The sequence below is a fragment of the Microcaecilia unicolor genome, chromosome 1, assembly GCF_901765095.1.
Source record: "Microcaecilia unicolor chromosome 1, aMicUni1.1, whole genome shotgun sequence".
Lineage (NCBI taxonomy): Eukaryota > Metazoa > Chordata > Amphibia > Gymnophiona > Siphonopidae > Microcaecilia > Microcaecilia unicolor.
The window spans coordinates 117,874,030-117,895,189 of record NC_044031.1 but is presented as its reverse complement, the minus strand read 5'-3'; the positions used below and the strand labels follow the sequence as shown (position 1 = coordinate 117,895,189).

Genomic DNA, 21,160 nt, shown 5'->3' with positions numbered 1-21,160 from the left:
AATGTCAGACATCTTATGTCATTAATGAATGAAGATGAGAAGGAAAAAGTCATTTTCCTTAGTGTCCCTCCAGGCCGGCCCAGAATGTAACTGATGGGTTGTGCACGCCTTCCAGCAAGTGGAAACTGACTCTAGAGAGAGCCAAAAAGAGCCCCTGCCAGCTAGAGACAGATTCAGTATTCTCAGTCTCCAGCAGGTGTAAGGTGGTGAGCCCTTCAGTCTATTTTTTAAAAAGGAGATAGAGCAGCTTTTAAACTAGAAACTGGGGGAAGGCTGACAGTCGCTCAAAAGCGCATGGTTTGGGATAAGGTATCTTTCAAAGATATTACCAAAACAGGGAAGATAGGGTATCCCGATAGTGAGGTTGCAAAAGAGACCATAGTAGATCAGGTGTCCTTAAATAAAAATAAAAGTCAGACAAAAGATTGCACATTAGTACTGTCAAGTACTGAGCATGATGTAAATAGGAACAAAAAAACATAGTTTGAAATGCCAAATCGCAATGCAAATTAGACATCTGCCTCAGTAACCTTATAAGATCTGCCCCTCAACTATACAAAGCAGACCTCATGAGTTACCTGAACTACATGCTACAAAATGGGCTCTTCCCAAAAGATAAAGGAAACATTCTACTTACCCCTCTACCGAAAGATGCAAAGAAAAATACAAATGATTTAACCAACTACTGTCCAGTGGCATCTATTCCGTTGATAACCAAACTTATGGAAGGCACAGTGACGAAACAGCTCACTAACTACCTAAGTAAGCACTCAATTCTTCATGAATCTCAATCAGGATTTCGGTCGAACCACAGCACTGAAACAGTACTAGTGACTTTAATGAATAAATTTAAACAAACAATTGCAACTGGCAAAAACATACTTCTCTTGCAATTTGATATGTCCAGTGCCTTCGACATGGTCAACCATGAAATATTACTACATATCCTAGAATACTTTGGAATTGGAGGAAACGTTCTTAATTGGTTCAGAGGATTCCTGACCACAAGGACATACCAAGTAACAGCTAACTGGACTATATCAGCCCCATGGACACCTGAATGTGGAGTCCCCAAGGATCCCCTCTCTCGCCAGCCCTCTTCAACCTAATGATGATACCCCTAGCCAAGTTATTAGCCAATCAAAACCTCAATCCATATATATACGCAGATGATGTCACGATCTACATCCCGTTCAAACATGATCTAAAGGAAATCACCAAGGAGATCCACCAAAGCTTCCAAATCATGCACTCCTGGGCGGATGCATTTCAGATAAAACTCAATGCAGAAAAAACGCAATGTCTTATACTCACCTCACAACATAACACTAGCAAGTTCACTACCATAACCACACCAAACGTTTCCCTCCCCGTCTCAAACACTTTGAAATACTTGGAGTCACCATCGATCGAAATCTCACACTAGATTGCCACGTGAAGAATGCAACCAAAAAAATGTTCCACTCCATGTGGAAGCTCAAAAGAGAAAAACCTTTCTTCCCAAGATCCATTTTTCGCAACCTGGTGCAGTCAATGGTATTAAGCCACCTAGACTATTGTAACACACTCTTTGCCGGCTACAAAAAACAGACTGTCAAGAAGCTCCAAACAGCCCAGAATACCGCAGCCAGACTCATTTTTGGAAAAACAAAATATGACAGTGCAAAACCCCTAAGAAAAAAAATTACATTGGCTCCCACTGAAAGAACGCACCACGTTCAAGATCTGCACGATTGTTCATAAAATTATCCACGGAGATGCCCCGTCCTACATGCTAGACCTTATAGACCTCCCTCCCAGAAATGCCAAAAAATCTGCCCGCACATTTCTTAATCTACACTTCCCCAACTGCAAAGGAGTAAAATACAAACTAACACATGCGACCAGCTTTTTTTTCTTACATAAGCACACAGCTGTGGAATACACTACCAACTAGCTTGAAAACAATTAGCGGAATAAATAACTTTCGCAAAAATCTGAAAACATACCTCTTCAACAAGGCCTACCCCGAGAATCCATAGCGTAATTACAACACTTCACCACTCCAATCCTCCCTGAAATTCTTCTTATACAACTGTTTGATTAATTCTCTTTGTTATCCTGATCCTTTGTAACACTGACCGTATTGTGTCTTCTACCCTGGAATGGCAACAGGTTTGTGTAAGCCACATTGAGCCTTCAAATAGGTGGGAAAATGTGGGATACAAGTGCAATAAATAAATATGCGAATGCCAGGAACCTAAGAAATAAGATGGGAGAATTAGAATATATTTCACTAAATGAAAAATTAAATATAATAGGCATCTCTGAGACCTGGTGGAAGGACGATAACCAGTAGGACACTGTCATACCGGGGTACAAATTATATCGTAGTGATAGGGTGGATCAAATTAGTGGAGGGGTAGCATTGTATATTAAGGAGAGCCTTGAATCAAATAGATTGAAAATTCTGCACTTCACAAAGCTCTGAGTTTTTTTTAACTTTGGCATAAATGCTGGACCGGGTGACGCAGATCAGCATGTACCCACTTGTGAAAATATGAAGCCTGCTGTCCTCAGAGAATACCTGCTACAGGTAAGTATCTTTGCTATACTCTACAAAGATACAGTCCTTGTTTCAGCCAGCACTTTTGACCGTGAGGAACCAGACACGTTTCCTTGCACTGCTGTTCCCTTCTACATTCTGGAAAGTAGTTGTGCTTCTAATCTGCACTGGCTGTACTGAACTGCTGCGTAGTCTTGCCACTTCTTGTCCTGTTGACATTTGGGGGATGCAGCATCCTTTCCTTATGTTCTAAATGCTATTGTAAAGATCCTTTTAGGACCCTCACTAGCCTAGTATGCTTCTGTATTCAGGACCATGCCAAGTTAGAGAGGAGGCATATACCCTACAGCACTGGTTCCCAAACCTGGTCCTGGAGGTACCCCAGCCAGTCAGGTTTTCAGGATATCCACAATGAACATTTGTGAGAGAGATTTGCATGCAGTGGAGGCAGTACATGCAAATCTCTCTCACGAATGTTCATTATGGATATCCTGAAAACCTGACTGGCTAGGGTGCCTCCAGGACTAGGTTTGGGAACCCCTGCCCTACAGCATACCCCTTCTGGGATGGCTGCAATGATACTGTCAGCCCTTATATAAGTCCCCCTAGAGAATATGTGGTGGAATTGTGTGAATTTGCTAAGAGAAGCAGTGTGTTTTTAAGGCTCAGTCTTTGGGCCTAGTTTTGTCTTATGTGAAGCTTCCTTTAAGCTTGTGTATAGTGTGAAGTGAATGTGAAAGGCATTTTACCCATGCCTCTGCCTGCTATTAAATTGAGGAGTGGAGTTGTAGCTTGACCCTCAAGCTAAGGGGAGAAGGAGAGAGAAGCCCCACTTGGGAACTGCACTACTGGAGGAGGTACTGTGTAGTAGTGATGAAAGTGGATCCCAAAAAGGATAGATGGTTGATTCAGAAGGAAATAGGTTTGCCCTAATACACTGGATAAAGGGATGTGGTAGCCATGTTAGTCCACTTTTAAAGGTAATACATTTTTAAAGATATATATTTATTTGCAGCACTTACAGCCTTCTTATTAACAGCAGGTAACAGCGGAAACATACACAGTAATATTAAAACAGCATAATAGATTGAATCTCAACTCGCCACCCCACCTTTCTTATCAAGTGTAGGCTTGCACAAACAGATGTGTTTTTAATAGTCTCTTAAACTCATACATTGATGACAAAAGACGCAGATCAAAAAAGCAAAACAGCGAAGATGACTAACAAAAACAAAAATAATCAAAAATTAAAAACAAGAAAAAAATCAAATTTGTATTTAAAAATACAAATACATAAAAAATAATTAAAAATATGAAAAAGACGACACTTGTTTATAAAAAATTAAAACACTTTATTAACCAAAGGATAGCAGGGAGAAAGGGACTCGACATAGCTGTGTTTCGGCCATACAGGCCTGCGTCAGGAGTCTTCTCATCGTGTGTTGATTTTTAATTCTATCCAGTTGTAAAGGGAATATGTGTGTCTCTTTCTAAACTGTAGCGTTAAATGATCCTTGAAACAAAGTGAAGCAAAAAGCATCAGAGCAGCGTCTCGTCTCTGTAAAATCAAACAGAGCTAGTATTTTTTATAAACAAGTGTCGTCTTTTTCATATTTTTTATTATTTTTTATGTATTTGTAAATACAATTTGATTTTTTCTTGTTTTTAATTTTTGATTATTTTGTTTTTGTTAGTCATCTTCGCTGTTTTGCTTTTTGGTGTTTTTTGCGAAGACTGGTTTCTTCTGTTTTGTACTACAAAAGACGCAGATCGCCAGGTAATTTGTTTCATAGCAGAGGGCCGGCTATGGACATTGCACTATCACAAGTAGCTGAATAATGGACTTGCTAAAGAAGGCAGCACCAATTGCCGTGTCCCCTGCTGATCTCAGCGAGTCAGCTGGGTTGTAAAGTTGCTGGACTTGATTAAAATACTTAGAAGTCCATATCATTCAAGGTTTTAAAAATAAGCATCAACAATTTAAATTGTGCCCTTATCCCCACTGGGAGCCAGTGTAAAGTTTTCATGGAACAATGATATGATCGGATCTTTTTAAAGCTACAGTCAATCGCACTGCAGCATGAAATAAAATAAACAAAATAAATATTATGCTTTTTTATACATTTTTGATTAGCTTTTGAAAGCAATACCTTTTCAGATCAGAAATGAGCAAATGAATGGAAAATATCAGTGAAAGGTCTGACAGGGAAAAGTAGAGTGGGGGTGATAGGGTGAGATGGATGGGTGACAAAGCGGTATAATTTTATGGTTTATAATATGATGGGGAAACTCAGATAAGTCCATTTTGATGGGTGTCAAAATATGTCAAAATATTGAAGAGTTCAGTATGTTTACAAGATATATATTACTTGTATTTATTTAAATGAGGGAGAGACCTCAATACACCTGGACGCTTGTTTAAGTTTTAGCATCTTCAACTGGGGTTGTGATGTTTATCATTGGTCTATCCCCTTTCTGATGTTAATTTTTTACAATTTTATCTAAAATTAATTTTTTATTTTAATTCTTCACGTTTAAAACATAAGTTCTCTTTGTCTATTATCACTTATTTTTCTCGATTTCTCATCAAAATGCCTCTGCATATTAAACTTCTTTATATATATATATATATATATATATATATATATATATATATATATATAGATAGATATAGTAAATAGTCAAGCACTTAGCTATCACCCGACGGTGGCCAGACCCGTTTCACTTTAACTGCTTCTTCAGGGGCTATGCATCGACATACTCAAATTTTCCAAGGATGGTGTCATTCACTTTTAATGATCACATTTCATCTGACCCGGTATGTCGCTCTCTGCAACAAATCAGGAAATGGGGGATAGACCAATGATGAACATCACAACCCCAGTTGAAGAGCTAAAACTTAAACAAGTGTCCGGGTGTATTGAGGTCTCTCCCTCGTTTAGATAATACAAGTAATATATATCTTGTAAACATACTGGACTCTAAAATATTTTGTTGTATTTGATTGGTTAGAGCCACAGTTATCATTCTCACTTGTTGATACTGTCAAAAATATTTCATCATTTTAATTTCAAAGGTTTTATTTTCCTGGATTGTTTTAAAATTTCCTTTAATATTTTCCAAAACAAAAAGATTGTAGGTATTGTGATTTGCCAATAGTTACTTGGCCCCCTGAGGAAGCTTAAATTGCATAGCGAAATGGAGAGCCCCGTTACCAGTGGAGTTTTTTTTGAGACCAATGATTACAATAGAGTCTAAGGAATGCTGGCGTTTGAGCACATTGAGCACAGTATCGCCACACAGAGACTGCTGAGGTCTTTTTCTCCACTTTGAATTGAAAATAAGAAACAAAAAAAAAAGAATTGATACCACACTGCACGTTTATTAAGTTAGTGTGTTTAAGTAAGTTCAGCTCATTATTGACCTTTTAATATTCTCACCATAAAGTCATTGATGCAGTGCTCTGTTCTTGCAAAATGGTACCTACAGTCAGATGCTTAAGACAAGAATCAATTTACACAGATACCACGTAAAACCCCACAGTGCTATGGACAGCATTTTGCAAGGACATAGGAGAGGCTCACCCTCTCCGGCTCCTCGAGTTGTGCCAGAAAGGCTGTCAGTTGGGCCGCATTCAGTTAAGGCCTGTTTGAGGGGCAATAATTGCTTCTGTTCAAACTGGCATCGGTTTTGGTCAGCTCTGAGCTTGAGTAGATCTATCAAGCTGGAGCCCTTTTGTAGCCACAAACGAGCTGGTGACTCTAGACCCTCTGGCTCAGCCAGAGGCTTTGGGTATGCCAAGTGAGGGTATGCTGAGCCCCTTGGTGGCATGGATAAGAGGAAGGTTGTTCCTCTTTACATCACTTCAGATTAGTGGACCTTGGAGGTGGTCGAGCAAGACTGTCTTGGAGCTGGCCTGTGCAGTACCTGACACGTTCATGCTTTCCTGCTGGTGGCCTGCAAAGCAGCAAGCCATCATGCTCATACTGCAGCATCTCTTAGATCTGGGGTTGGTGGAGCCTATTCTGCTTGTGAAGCAGGGACTGGGGTATTACTGTGTCTATTTCATGGCCCCAAAGAAAAGGGGATCCTTTGGGCCTATCCTAGGGCTCAAAGGCGTGCCTTTCTCAAGGTCCAACACTTTCAGATGGAGACGCTCCACCCAGTAATTACCTCAGTCTGGCTGAGCAAGTTTTTGACCTTTCTGAACCTTTCGGAGACCTATCTTCATATTCCAATCAGGGAGAGCCAGCAGTGTTATATGCTTTTTTTTGTGTGTTCTGGAGTGCCTTTTTCAGTTTCAGCCCTACCCTTTGTATAAGGAGCACTGAACAGCCCATTCTCCAAGGTGATAGTAGTGACGGTGGTCCATTTTCACTGTCAGGTGATCTGGGTTCATCCTTACTTGGACAATTGGCTGATTCGGGTCTACTCTGTATAAGATTCCATGAGGGCTGCTTCTTGGGTCATCTTGCTCTTGGAGCGCCTAGGTTGGATGGTGAACCAGGCAATTTTCTCCTTTCAGACCTTTGAAGTACCTGTGAGTCTGCTTTGACATGATGCTGGAAGCGGCCTTTCTTATAAAGGAGTGCATACACAAATTGCGTGTCCAGAAACATAGCCTGTGCAACCTCGAGGCCCCTCAGGTCTGGAACTATTTTCAATGTTTGGGGTCTATGGCAGCAACACGTGGAGGGTGGTGACCTGGGGTCAGGACCATATGCATCCTTTTCAATCAGGCCTGTTGTCCCAGTGAGATCCAGCTTCCCAGGATTTCGACCACTGTCTGCTGCTTCCTCCCAAAATGAGGCACAGTTTGGATTGGTGGGACAATTCCATTTTTATCTCCTTCCGGGAAAGGTTTTTTTTGCTGGATTCCCCCGGTTGGATAGTTGTGAGTCTTCTTAACTGGAGAGCCCACTTCTTGGCAGAGTGACTCGGGGGTGTTGACCCCCTAGGAGACCTTTTGGTCCATCAACTGCTTAGAAACTCAGGTGATGAGATTGGTGCTGGCAAAGCTCCTTCTAGCTGCTACAGGGGGATGGGGTGGGGAGCAATCCGAGTGATGTGAGATGAAGTGACAGAGGTAGCCTATGTCAAAAAGCAGGATGACACCAGAAGTCAGGCAGTGGCCCTAGAAGAAGCAGACAAAGATAGCGTTCAGGCCAGTTTTCTTCTCCTGCTGCTGGTAGGTGGGAATAACAACCCAAATAGTTCAGAATGATAGACCCAGACTAAAGGAAAGGGAATTAACAGGTGTGACCAAATTTCACCTTATTTGCCTCTAGTTCATTCAGCATATAATACACATTTAACAACATTAAGCATGAAAACTATTGGTAAATAACCCCTTAATATTCCAGTAGGAAAAGTCTTTCTATATGACTTATTTTATACAGAAAATATGTATTGGTTAAGCATGAGAAATTCATCTCTTGGGTTTTAAATTTTGTTTGCTAAGATATTTACAATTTCTTAGGGAAATACATGTAATTTCCATATCATTCTTACACTATTCCAGAACTTGTGGGTTAGTCATTTCCATTGAGCAGCAGGTGGAGATAGAGAACACAGAAGTGAGCTGAAGCATATAACCCTAGCCTGCTAGCTGAGCCTTTCAGTATTTTCTGTTTCCCAGCAGGTGGATGGTCATAGCTTATCCCTGTACTCTTGATAGGCCACTTCTCCTAGTTGAGCTTACCGGACAGTTTCCTTTCAGGAGGTCATCTCTGGAGGTTCCAGAGTCCTGTCTCCTTCAGCCCGTGTACTCCTTCATCTCCTCCCATTGGTCTAGGAAGCAAGGCTTAACAGCTAGTTCCTGAAACCAGCAAGAAAAAAAAAAGAATAAGCTATTTTATTTTATTTATTAGGATTTATTTACTGCCTTTTTGAAGGAATTCACTCAAGGCGCTGTACAGTAAGAATAGATCAAACATGAGCAAAAGGCAATTAGAGCAGTAAAAATATTTGAACAACAATACAAAGTATGGCATGGAGGCGTATTTTCAAAGCATTTAGACTTACAAAGTTTCATGGTAACCTATGGAACTTTGTAAGTCTAAGTGCTTTGAAAATGAGCCCCATAGTATACTACTTCTTTATTTTGTTAATGGGGTCTCTTGGTTCCAAGGGTGGATGCATTGAGGTCCATTTAATTGAAGTTTAAACATTAAGGCAACCACACACTGTGAGGATAACATTTGAGTTGCTCTTGGTATAATGTTATAGAGATGGTATACTATTTGCAATGACAACACAATATGCACTAGAATATGCTGCTCAGCTTACCCTGGCTGCCTCCATCCTCCAGTCCTTGCTCCACCACATGCTACATTTCTCAAAGTGCTCTCCTCCATGACGTGCTGCTCTCTGCCTTGCTCCTCCTCCAGAGTGTGATGAGTTGTCATAAGCTGATGATCTCTTCACCCACCTCGCCCTCCTGTTAATCAAATTTGGAGCCAGAATGAGGCTTGAGATGAACCAAGCCTCATTCTGGCTCCAAATTTGACCAATAGGGTTACACAGGGGTGTGCTGGTAAATTTTTAACAACAGGCTCTTTCTCCTGACATAGTCAGCTCTGCAGTTGGAAGGGCCAGGGGTGGCCAGGTGGGGGGGGGGGGGGGGGGGGGGGAAGCAACACTTGCCTCTATCTCCTCCCTCCGTGCAGGCACGCTAGGCATACCTTTGCTGGCAACCAATAAATGGACTACCACCTCTCCCAAAATCTTGCTCTAAGCAGCATGCTGTAACTTCTCACACATGCTGGAGAAGTCCCAGCCTGCTGCTCAGAGCTGGAAACAAGGAGCGGGGAGCAGTCTATTTACTTGGCTGGCAGGGCTCAGCATTCCCACCAGCAAAGTAAAAGAGAATTCAGCAGGGGGCCCAAGCCCACATTTTGGGAGCCAGTTGTTAAAGTAGCCATGGAGGACCCTACTTTTAACAACCGGCTCCCCAAATTCTTAAAAACTTAACAACCAGCTCTTGCGAGCCTGTGAGAGCCTGCTCCAGCACACCACTGGGGTTACAGTAAAGAGAGCCGGAAGGAACCAGCCATAGCAGCTGCCCCCCCAAAAAAACAAACACTGTCCAAAAAGTTGCAACCCGCAACTGTTGGCAAATGTCTTCAGGCAGGTCAAAAATCCTGCCCAATTCCGTGGGAAAACCGTTGAGTTGGCAACCCTGTTCTACAGGTTGTTACAGGTGGTTGACAAAAAAAAAATGTTGGTCTTGGTTGTTAACTGGTTGTTGTCTACCAGTCCCACTCCTTGTTTAAATACATACAGAAGGGCTCGTCTAGCAGGCTAGGGTTATATACTTCAGTTTATGTCTGTTCTCTGTCTCCATCTGCTGGTCAATGGACATGACTAACCCACAAGTTCTGGAATAGTGTAAAGGACTAATGGAAAGAACATTATCAGGTAAGACCCAATTTCTTCTTAAATGCTTTGGTCTGTTGTTTTCAAATACATTTGCTTTTCTTGTTAATTGCTGTTATAGACTAAGAAAAGGGTTAGAGATGTGTATGTTGTATGCTTCTCTTATTGTGTTTACTTAAATACTTTGTTTTTTTCAGAGAAAGCAACCAGTGAGATGAACACTGCTGAGGACTGGGGCCTCATTTTGGATCTGTGTGATAAAGTTGGGCAATCACGCACAGGGTAAGTGAATGAAAATGAAAGTAAGAAGAAGAATAAAAGAGGTGTGAATCCTCATCTCTTTTTGTTTGTGAAAATGGAAGTAAGCCATTAAGGGTCTGTGCTAATTGCTTACTAGTCCAGCCTAGAGAGTTGCACGGGGATAGAAATTTCACCCATTTCCACCCGTCCCTGCTGGAATCTCCTCCATCCCCGCCCGTTGCCTGTACTAAAATAACCCGACTTCTGGTAAAATAACAAACCATCTTATATATCTTTCCTAGCCATTTGCAAATGTCTCTAACATGAGATCCCATTCATAAGCATATTTATTTGTACATGTTTTATGGGGGATCAAGGAGAAAGGAATGTAGAGATCTCGTAACATTTCAATTGCTGTGCCATACATCAAGCTTACTCAGAGAGCCCGAGAGAGAAATATTTATCATCTGTTGTATGCCTACTGTACATGTAATGTATCCCTAGAGAACAGCTGAAACCAATATTGCTTCCTACCAAAGTAGCATGACAAGTTTAAGATTAGGAGCTTGTATTTCACTAAATTTTCCTTAATTCTTTTTAATCTTAAAATTGGTATTATAGTTACAGCTTATGCAGCCATCTGCAAGTAAGCTGGTTAGCACACACAAGTGAGAACAAGCACAAAGCTGCTGTTCCTGCTTTATATGCTGAATTTCTCTTTGTATCACACACCAAGATAGGTAGATAGGACTGAGGAGCTCACTGCTTTTATGTGCTGGACAGCTTGTCCCTGCTCATATAAGCTGCGTGATAATTCAGCTATCGTTTTGTGCAATTAAATGCAAAAAGAAAAAAAAATAGATTAAAAAAAAAATCAAGAATGTATTTTATATGATAATTCAGTACAAAGCTTAAACCACGGGAGGTCACAGAGCCTGTAGTGTAAATCCTTCACACATAAAAATCTAAGGCTACAGAATGTTTTTCTTCTCAGTTTTAGTGTGTTAAGTCAAACAAAACCAATAAGCTCTTTGTACGTTAAAAAAAGAACCACTATATGGTATTTTTCAGAAAGCCTGCATGGAATGTCTTCAGTAATTCCACCCCTGTCTGTTGGGATCACCTCCCATATTTACTGTATATGAAACTAATTTGCTTGAGCTACAACTAGAAAAAAAAGTGTGCTAAATCGAAAGTCCCTTTCATTCTTCTTTCTTTATATAGTTTAACTGCCTTATCTTACACAGCATACAATACAAAAAGCACAAGATGCCCCTCACAGAACAAAATTACAACACATTTAAAATCATTAACAGGCAGTACATCTCCAAAGTACCCTACCAGCGTCCCATAAAAAAAAAAAAAACATAATATTTTGGAATTCCTTCCATTGGCCATCCATTTATATAACTTACCATCTTCCAGAGTGACATTCCCAGCAGACTGGAAGGTAGTGAATGGTAAAGACAGCAAGCTGCACTCAATACACCCGCCCAATTCAGTCTCAGTAGACCATGTTGATGATAACTTTTGGTGCAGGAAAAGAAACTGAAGATGGCGCTGCGTCACGGGTTGGGGCTAGGAGGTCACACTCGCCAATTGCCAGTCCACCACAAGAATGCACCAGGGTTTGGCGAGTGCGATCTCTGTCCCACCGCCTGATGCAACACCATCTTCAGGTTTTTTTGCATTAGTGGGGTAGCATAGGTAGGTAGGCTGGCGTGCCGCTACACTACTCCAAGACCTGCATCTGTCCCTGCGGGGATTCCTGCCAACACCATTCCCATACAGCTGTCTAGTCAGTTTCTTATTTAAAAGTAAAAGTTAAAATGTATTCAGGTAGCATACATAGATCATAGAAGTATTCCAGTATAATGTATACTCTTTTCTGCATTTCTTGTAATATCCTATCCCCACAAATTAAAAACTCGCATATTACAAACCCGTGACAAGTTCTAGAAATCATCCTTGTCATTTTGCGAGTGGCACGAGGTATATTACATGTTCTCATTAGCTATAGGAGCAAGGAGCTAGCATTGAAATAAATGTGTGCCTAAACTATTGTTTACAACCCTTAATGAAGAAATATTGCCGTGCTTTGGGTATCTCAGCTGCCTTTGCTTCATTTTGTATACTGTGTATCTGGAAGTGATCTTCCCTAGTATGCTTTTCATGGCTACCCTTATAAGGGAATCTGCTGGTATGCCCTTTGGAAATGGTTATCACATTCAGCAAACACAATGATGTGAAACTGTCTGATAGACAGTAATCCAGTTTTAATTAAGAAAAATGTCAAGAGCCAGAAGCCCATATAAAATCTAATTAAGAAATATTGCATCACAGTTATGTAAAGTTATTTATCAAATCACTAAATATCATCTTGATTAATATGTTCCTAGTTTTGATTATATATATTTTACTATCTATAAGTCTCAAATGATTTGTCTCATAGGGAACTGATGGTATGTCCCTTTAATAATATCTTCTGCCCTTCCTTTTATCAGCAGGTTTAATTATTATAGATGAATGAGATTGAATCTTTTAAGGTTTTCCTTCTTGAGCCTTTAATGAAAAATATTTCCATTTTTACCGCCTCTCTCAAGTAATTGAAGCAATATAAAACAGGGTCCTCAGGACCCAATATAATAAAAATGAGGAATTTTGTTTCGTCTTCCTATAATCCCGTTCATTATTCTCCTCAACTTTAAATATGCTCATGAATTTAAAAGTTTCATTCTCTTCTAAATGCATTATTCTGGAGTAGTATAAAATTAAGTCCTTTTTCTCTGTGAGATTAATTTCTATGTTATCAAGGGCCATATCAAATAGATTATTTACCCTCTGATATTTATTATATGATCCAGTCAGTCAAGACTTATTGATTATATTTTCAGTTTTATAGATGACCATCTTCATAAACTTTGAAAGAAAAAACTATGGTTACAAATGGTGATAATTAAACTTCCTTGTCATCAACAGCAGATGAATCCATTAACTGATGGTTGAATCCGCCTACCAGCATGTGGAGATCGGAACACCGAAAGCACCTGGTGTTCCTAGACGCCCAGCCCACCTCTGCTTTAAGTATATCTCTATCTCCCAGCAGGTGTGGGCGTCACTTTCTCTGCTCCTGGATTTCTGCCTGGGGTGGCTCCTGTGCTTTGCCAGTAGAGCAGGGGGGTGTTGTGGCTGGTAGTGCCCACTTTAAAGGCATACTTGGTTTTCCCTGTCCCTGCCTTACCCCATTCCCCCTTCTCCCGGAGTTCCTCTGTGGCTGCCTGCCTCTAACTTTCCTCACAGTAAAAAAAAAAAAAAAGGAGAGGCTTTCTCCAGAGCTCCTGGTTCGGTGCAGCTTGACCGAAGCTCGTTTGACTCGGTCTCCTGAGGTGAGAGTGGTGCCCAGCTCCTCCGGGGAGGTTCCCGCTGACAGCACTCTGTGCGGGGTAAGTTTTGGTGCGAAGGCACTATTTTGTTTTCTGTATTTGATGGCTGCTGAAGGGGTTAAGCGCTGCTCCCACTGTGGGAAACGCAGATCAGCAGCGGGGCTTTGCAGCACATGCTGCCTAGATGCTATTGCTGGCACGAGCATGGTGGGTGGTGATTCTTCCCGCCCGACGGAGTTGGCAGCGGGCGCCATCTTGGAGGCGCCGCGGGACTCGACCCTCCTGTTTGCGGAGGGGTCTGAGTACAGGGGGACACCTCGTTTCGAGGTTTCTAGAGGAGCTATTGCCTCCGCTTCCCCCAATGTGGAGGCGGATGCACAGAGTGAGTTTTTCTCCCCTGAATTTGTGCTGCTGATGCATAAGGCTTTTATGTTAAAAAGAGCACTGCCTGAGGCTTCTGACAATTCCTTTCGTACTGGGTTGCCTCCAGTTCTTGATAGCCCAGCGTCTGCTGGAGACTTTATTTCTTCCCCCGAGCTTTTGGCTGACACTAAGCGTAGACGAGTGAATACCCCGTCTGAGGGGGATTCTTCACCCTTTTCTTCCCGTGATCTAATTTCAGGGAGTCTTAGGGGTCTGGTGGGCCCTCACGGACTGATGATCCAGTCAAGGGTGGCTGCTTGCCACAGGAGTTGGATGACCCTAAGCGGTTTGGATTTTGCACTGTGACGAGCTGCCAGCTCTCATTTCTGATGCCTTCAAGGCCCTTTGTATTGAAGATCCTGATGAAGGCGCTGCCTCTTCTATTAATCCTCAGATGGCTAGTACTAAGAAGCCTTCTCGGGCTTTTCCCGTGCATGCTTCCATCCAAGAGCTTATTTCAGCTCAATGGTCTGACCCTCATGGTCCCTTGAAGGTGGCTAGGGCTATGTGTCACCTTTACCCTCTGAGTGAAAGTCAGTTGGCCCTCTTTGGGATGCCTAGTGGATGCGTTAGTCACGGCTGTGACTAAAAGACTTCTCTCAGTGGAGGGAGGGGTCGCTTTGAAAGATATGCAGGACCGGCAGCTGGAATCCGCGCTGAAGCGGTCCTTTGAAATCTCGGGCCTGTACTTACAGGTGGCTATTTGCAGTTTCTATGCAGTTCGGGCCTGCCTTTCCTGGTTGCAGCAGGCAATTGAGCAGCCCACTGATGGAGCGGCTTCCCTCACTGAGATCGGCCCGTGTTTGGCTTCTGCTCTTTCTTTTTTGGCTGATGCCCTTTATGATCTGGTCAGAGCTTCGGCTCAGCAGATGTCGGTGGCGGTTGCTGCCTGCCGCCTTCTTTGGCTCCGGCTTTGGGCGGCTAACATGGCCCTCTAAACAAAGGATGATGAGGTTACCCTTTCGGGGCCTTCTTTATTTGGGGAGGATTTGGAGAAGATTGATAAGGACCTAGGGGACTCTAAGTCCCAACAGTTGCCTGAGGATAGGCCGAGGCCTTCTTCCAAAAGTCCTTCTTTTCCCTCCTTTTCCAGGCTACGTTTTTGCGAAGCTCGCAGGTATCGCCCGGGGTGCTCTGCAGGGTTTGGTCAACGTACCCGTTTCCAGCAGAGGAACTCCTTTCGTACAGGCAACGTCCAGGAGTTCAGTTGCATCCTCCACAATGATGGGGCGCAGGCCCACTCGTCGGTTCCCGCAGTAGGGGGGTCGTCTCTCCCTCTTTCTCAAGGAAGTGGACCAAGATTACTTCGGATCAGTAGGTTCTAGACCTGATCACAGAAGGTTACTGACTAGAGTTCGCTGCCCCGGTGGGAGACGCGTTTTTGGAGTCCCGATGCGGCACTGCCATCAAGCGGGCTGCGGTAAACGAGTCCTTGCAGTGGTTTGCTGAAGCTCGGAACGGTGGCTCTGGTTCCTCCCGCCAAACGTGGCTGCAGTCGCTACTCCATCTATTTGTGGTGCCTCGAAAAGGCGGGTCGGGTCGTTCAGACCTACCCTCAACTTACACAGCCGTCAACGAGGCCTTAGGAGTACGACACGTATGGAAATCCTGCGCTCTGGTCATTGTGGCAGTACAGCCAGGAGAGTTTCTCACGTCTCTGGACCTCAAGGAAGCATATTTGCATATTCCCATCTGGCCGCCGCATCAGCGGTTTCTCCGGTTTGCGGTATTGAGCCAACATTTCCAGTTTCACGCCTTGCCTTGCGTCCTGGCAACTGCCCCTCGGACTTTTTCCAAGGTGATGGTAGTGGTGGCTGCCTTTCTCAGGCAAGAGGGTATCAGAGTTCACCCTTATCTTGACGACTGGCTCATCAGAGCGGATTCGGCAGACGAAAGCCGACTTGCCACAGCCAGAGTTGTTACAGTTCTTCAGACTCTCGGCTGGGTAGTCAATATACCCAAAAGTCACCTGACCCCCCCCCTCTCAGTCTCTCGAGTATTTGGGGGTCGGGTTCGAAACGGCTTCAGGGTTCGTTTTTCTTCATGGCAACAGGCGTCTCAAGCTTCAGAATCAGGTCCACCTGCTCCAGTGGATGCCTCGCCTTCAAGTTTGGGACTTTGTTCAGCTCCTGGGATCGATGACGGCCACCATAGAGGTGGTTCCCTGGGCGAGAGCTCACATGAGGCCGCTGCTGCTTGCTCTGCTTCAGCAATGGTCTCCGATTTCCCAGGAATACCAACGCAGACTAAGGTGGCTTCCTGTGGCCCAGCGCAGTATGGATTGGTGACGTTCCGACAGCATGCTGCGGCAGGGGATGCCACTGGCGCTTCCTTTGTGGTGTCTGGTGATAACGGATGCCAGCCTTTTGGGTTGGGGAGCTCATTGCTGGGGATGCTATGCTCAGGGTCTGTGGTCCACCACGGAGCGGGATGATCCATCAATAGCTTGGAACTGAGAACGATATTCCAGGCTCTTCTGGCCTTCCACAGGACACTGAAGGGTCTTCCTGTCCGAGTTCTGTTGGACAACACGACAGCAGTGGCCTACATCAGTTGTCAGGGCGGCACTCTGTGCAGGGCCCTGGCTGCGGAGGCGTCTCAGATCGTGTCTGGGCCGAGCGCCACCTAGAGCTGCTGTCCGCGGCTCACATACTGGTCAGAGCACATGCTAGCCGATTTCCTCAGCAGACATCAAATTGACCCGGTGGAATGGGAACTGCAGAAGAAGTTTTTCTTCAGATTTGTGCCAAATGGGGGACTTCAGGCTTGGACCTCATGGCGTCAAGCGTAAACGCCAAAGTCCCTCGCTTTTTCAGCAGAAGGAGAGATCCTCACTCGGCGGGGTTGGATGCCCTGGCTCAACCTTGGCCCTCGGGCCTCCTGTATGTGTTCCTCCTTGGCCCTTGATAGGGCGAGTACTACTTCGGATTCGCCTGCACCGAGGATTGGTGATTCTCATCGCCCCCCGATTGGCCAAGGCGTCCGTGGGTCGCGGATCTCCAGCGGATGCTGGTAGACGCGCCTCTTCCTTTACCTCGGATTCCGAACTTGTTAGTTCAGGGTCCAGTGACAATGGAAGATCCTTGCCGCTTTGGTCTTACGGCAGGCTCTTGAGAGGCGCAATTGAGAGACAAGGGCTGTTCTTATAAGGTTATTGCCATGCTCTCACAGGCTCACACGCGGTCTACCTCTGCGACTTATGCTCGGATCTGACGCACTTTTGAGGCGTGGTGTACTTCAAAGCCTATCTCGCCGACTCTGGTGACAGTCTCTCTTTTGCTGGACTGTTTTGTAGGACGGGCTACAAAAGGGCCTGGCCTACTATTCCCTTCGAGGGCAAGTGGCAGCGTTGGCCTGCTTCGGGGGAAAGTCTCCAGTTTGTCCCTTGCTGCTCATCAGGATATTGTCCAATTTCTCAAAGGGGCACTTCGTCTCCATCCTCCTTGTGGTCACCCTGTCCGGCTTGGAATCTGGGGCTCGTGTTGAAGGTGCTCTAGCGATCTCCATTTGAGCCTCTTAAACGGGCTCTGAGAAAGATGTGACTCTCAAGACAGTTTTCTTAGTGGCAATTGACATCGGCAAGAAGATGCCTGAGCTTCAGGCTCTTTCCTGTCGGGATCCTTTTCCTACAGTTCTCGGAATCCGGGGTAACTGTTTGTTCGGTGCCTTCCTTTCTGCTAAGGTGGTTTCAACTGTTCTTCTGAACCATGGCTGAAAAAACTACAGACAGCTCAGAATACTGCTGTCAGGCTAATTTACGGTGTAACTAGATTTGAAAGTGCAAGACCATTGCGAGAGAAACTGCACTGGCTTCCCGTCAAGACCGTATCACTTTAAAATTTGCGCCCTAGTACATAAAATCATCTACTGTGAAGCCCAGCATACATGGACACCTTGATCAACTTGCCACAAAGGAACACACAGAGGGTCTGCAACGATCGTACTTAAACTCCATTACCCAGTATATTCTGGACTTAAATACAAAAGAACTACGCATCAACTTTCTCCTACACTAGTGCCCATCTCTGGAATGATCTACCTAAGCTAGTGATCATCCTACCTTCAAAAAGTGCCTTAAGACCTTTCTAATGGCAAAGCGTACACACCACTACTGTCTGGCATCTCTAACTTCTGAACTGTCTTCCCCGCTGTCCTATTACCACCTCTGCTTTTTCTCTTTCTCTTCACCTCACTTCCGTCCTTTCCCATTATACTTCTAGAACATTAATTGTTTTGACCTTGCCTGCTGTATGTTTATGTAGATTGTTGTAAGCCACATTGGGCCTGCCTTGGGTGGGAAATTGTGGGATATAAGTGCTTTAAATAAATAAATAAACCAGCCCATTTTTCTTCCTTCCTTTTGTAAGGAGGAGTTTCCGGACTCCTTTGGGCAATTGCGCCTTTTGGATGTCCGCAGGCCTCTGTGGCAGTATCTGCAGAAGTCACTGAGTTTAGGAATTCTGATCATTTATTTGTTCTGTTGCAGGTCCCTGACGGGGGTTTCCTGCGTCTAAGGCCACTATAGCCCGCTGGCTTAAGGAACTTTCTGCTTATCTGCTTTCAGGGCGGTCTCCGCCTGAAGTGTTTAATGTGCACTCTACGAGGGCAATGTCCTCTTCGTGGGCTGAAACGGGTGACTTTTCTCTTCAAGAGATCTCTTGTGCAGCTACCTGGGCTTCTCAGCTCTCTTTTGTGCGGCATTACAGGCTGGATGTGGCAGCGCGGCAGGATGCACATTTTGGGAGCGCAAGTGCTTGCTCGCAGAGTTGCCTGTTCCCATCCTACTTAGGGAGTGCTTTGATACATCCCATCAGTTAATGGATTCATCTGCTGTTGATGAGAAGGAAGGGAAATTAGGTTCTTACCTTGATAATTTTCTTTCCTTAGTCACAGCAGATGAATCCATGATCCCATCCCTGTCCTGACTTTAGTTTTGTACAGATGTTGCATACAGACATTGCGCCTCATCAGAGTACTTTGAGACAAGCTATCAGAGTTACTACATGTTGTTTTTAATTGCAGGAGGTTGATAACGTCCCTCCTTTATTGGTTATTGCTCCATTCCGGGGGCGTTTGTTCTCTGTGAGGAAAATTTATGTTATTTTGGCCTTTCTTATTCACTCTGCTTTGGAAATTTCATATACTGAAGGCAGAGGGGGCTGGGCATCCAGGAACACCATGTGCTTTCAGTGTTCTCTATCTGCACCTGCTGGTAGGCGGATACAACCCATCAGTTATGGATTCATCTGCTGTGACTAAAGGAAAGAAAAATTATCAAGGTAAGAACCTAATTTCCATATCATCAAGCTGATCAATCCATAGACTGGTGGGGTTGTGTCCATCTACCAGCAGGTGGAGATAGAGAGCAATCCTTTGCCTCCTATATGTGGTCATGTGCTGCCGGAAAACTCCTCAGTATGTTCTCTATCTCAGCAGGTGGTGGTCACACACAGCAGCAGCTCTGGCTAGGCCTCCAAGCCTAATTTTTAGGTTTTGTTGAGTGCCTGGGGTTGAGGGCTCTTCTTGAGCAAGTGCAAACCTGGTGGCGCCAGGTCCCTCCTTTTCTCCCCCCTCCCGCTGGCTCCGTTAAAAAAAAAAAAAAAAAAAAAAAAAATTTTGAACGTCCTTAAAGGCGTTTATTTCGACGTTTATTGCAGCAATACTCACTGGGACACCAGGTCGTTACAGCTCGGAGCGGAAAGCAGGTAATTTTTACCTTTTTATAGCGGGAGGGGGTTCCCCGATTGATCTCCACGTGGCATATGGCGTCGGAGGGCGAGGGCGCAAAGGGTCGCTCCCCGGATCGCTTCGGCGCTTCTAGAGGGGATGCTGGGGTATTAAATCTGATTCGCCCTTGTTGGGTGACAGTTTCGTGACCGATGAGTGTCCCGGTCCTTCCTCCGGCGTGGCGGTTTTTCCCGCCATAAACGCCCATCCCCCGCTGCTCGCCTCCGCCATCTTGGCCGGCCACGCGCTCGGACGGCTTCTTCGTGGGCCGCCCTTGAGGGAGACATTAATGCCATGGACGCCCTTAATTTGGGCAACGGCACCAAAGCGGCTAAAGTTAAGCGCCGTTTTTCCCGCGCGGCTCCTTCGCGGAGTGTCGCGCCGACGCCATTTTGGATGCGCAGCATGGTTCTCCCCCGCTCTTGCGAGCGCCGGTTGAGGGTGCGTCTAGGGCTATAGCCCAGGCTGCGGAAGTGCACAGTCTGGGGGGTTTCTCCCCCGAGTTTGTTTTGCTGCTGCATCAGGCCTTCCTTATGCAAAACGCTGCCCCTGCTCCCTCGTTTGGGTAAAGAAGGTTGAGGTCCCCGGAGGTAAACGCCCTCGGGTTGATTCCCAGGCCTTGGAGGACCTTGTCTCCTCCGATGTAGATGAGGGCAGCGTATCTGAGTTCTCCCAACGGTCCTTGCGGATTCCTTGGAGGAGACGGATCCCCGCTCGGTTGGAGCGGATGACCCCTCTGCAGCGCGGCTTTTTAGCTCAGAGGATTTGACCAACATGTTAGTGCAGGCCATGGGCATTTTGAAGATTTCCTCTCCGGAGGACGTCTCTCCCTCAGCCCCTGTTGGCTCTGCCATTATGCTGGGGACGAAACGCCCAGCCTTGAACCTTCCACGTGCATGATGCTATGCACACCTTAATTTCGGCTCAATGGGATGTCCCGGAAGCGAGCCTCAAAGTGGCTAGGGCTTATGTCCCGCCTCATCCTTTGCCTGAAAGTGAACGTGAGGCCTATCTGTGGCCTACAGTGGATTCTTTAATCACTGCGGTGACTAAGAAAACTGCTTTGCCGGTGGAAGGTGGCACGGCCCTAAAGGACGCCCAAGACAGAAGATTGGAGGCGGCCTTAAGGTCGTCCTTTGAGGCGACTGCTTTAAGTTTGCAGGCCTCGGTTTGCGGTTCCTATGTGGCCAAGGCGTGCCTGACTATGGTGCAGCGGGCTTCCCCCTCGGATCATTCCTTGAGGGCTGATTGGCCGGCCCTGGAATCGGGCTTAGCCTATTTGGCAGACTTGCTGTATGATGTCTTGAGAGCCTCAGCTAAAGGCATGGCTCAGACAGTCTCTGCGCGGCGGTGGCTTTGGCTGAAGCATTGGTCTGCTGACCACGCCTCTAAATCCCGCCTGGCTAGATTGCCTTTTAAAGGCAAGCTGCTCTTTGGGGTCGAGCTGGACAAAATCGTGACCGAT

General features: G+C 45.0%; 1 protein-coding gene across 6 annotated transcripts in view; it reads left to right on the top strand.

The window, feature by feature from the left end:
- Window positions 1-21,160, top strand: part of STAM (signal transducing adaptor molecule) — a 238,911-nt gene that overhangs the window by 13,881 nt on the left and 203,870 nt on the right. For 5 of the 6 annotated variants that reach the window (XR_003941804.1, XM_030199525.1, XM_030199519.1 and 2 more), the window contains exon 2: window positions 10,120-10,204. Coding sequence is in view for 5 of the 6 variants with exons in the window: in XM_030199525.1 (XP_030055385.1) it covers window positions 10,120-10,204 (85 nt within the window). In the remaining variant the exon portion in view is untranslated. Of the gene's footprint in view, window positions 1-7,101; window positions 7,192-10,119; window positions 10,205-21,160 lie in introns of those variants that run through there. The other variant, XM_030199532.1, reaches the window with a different exon arrangement.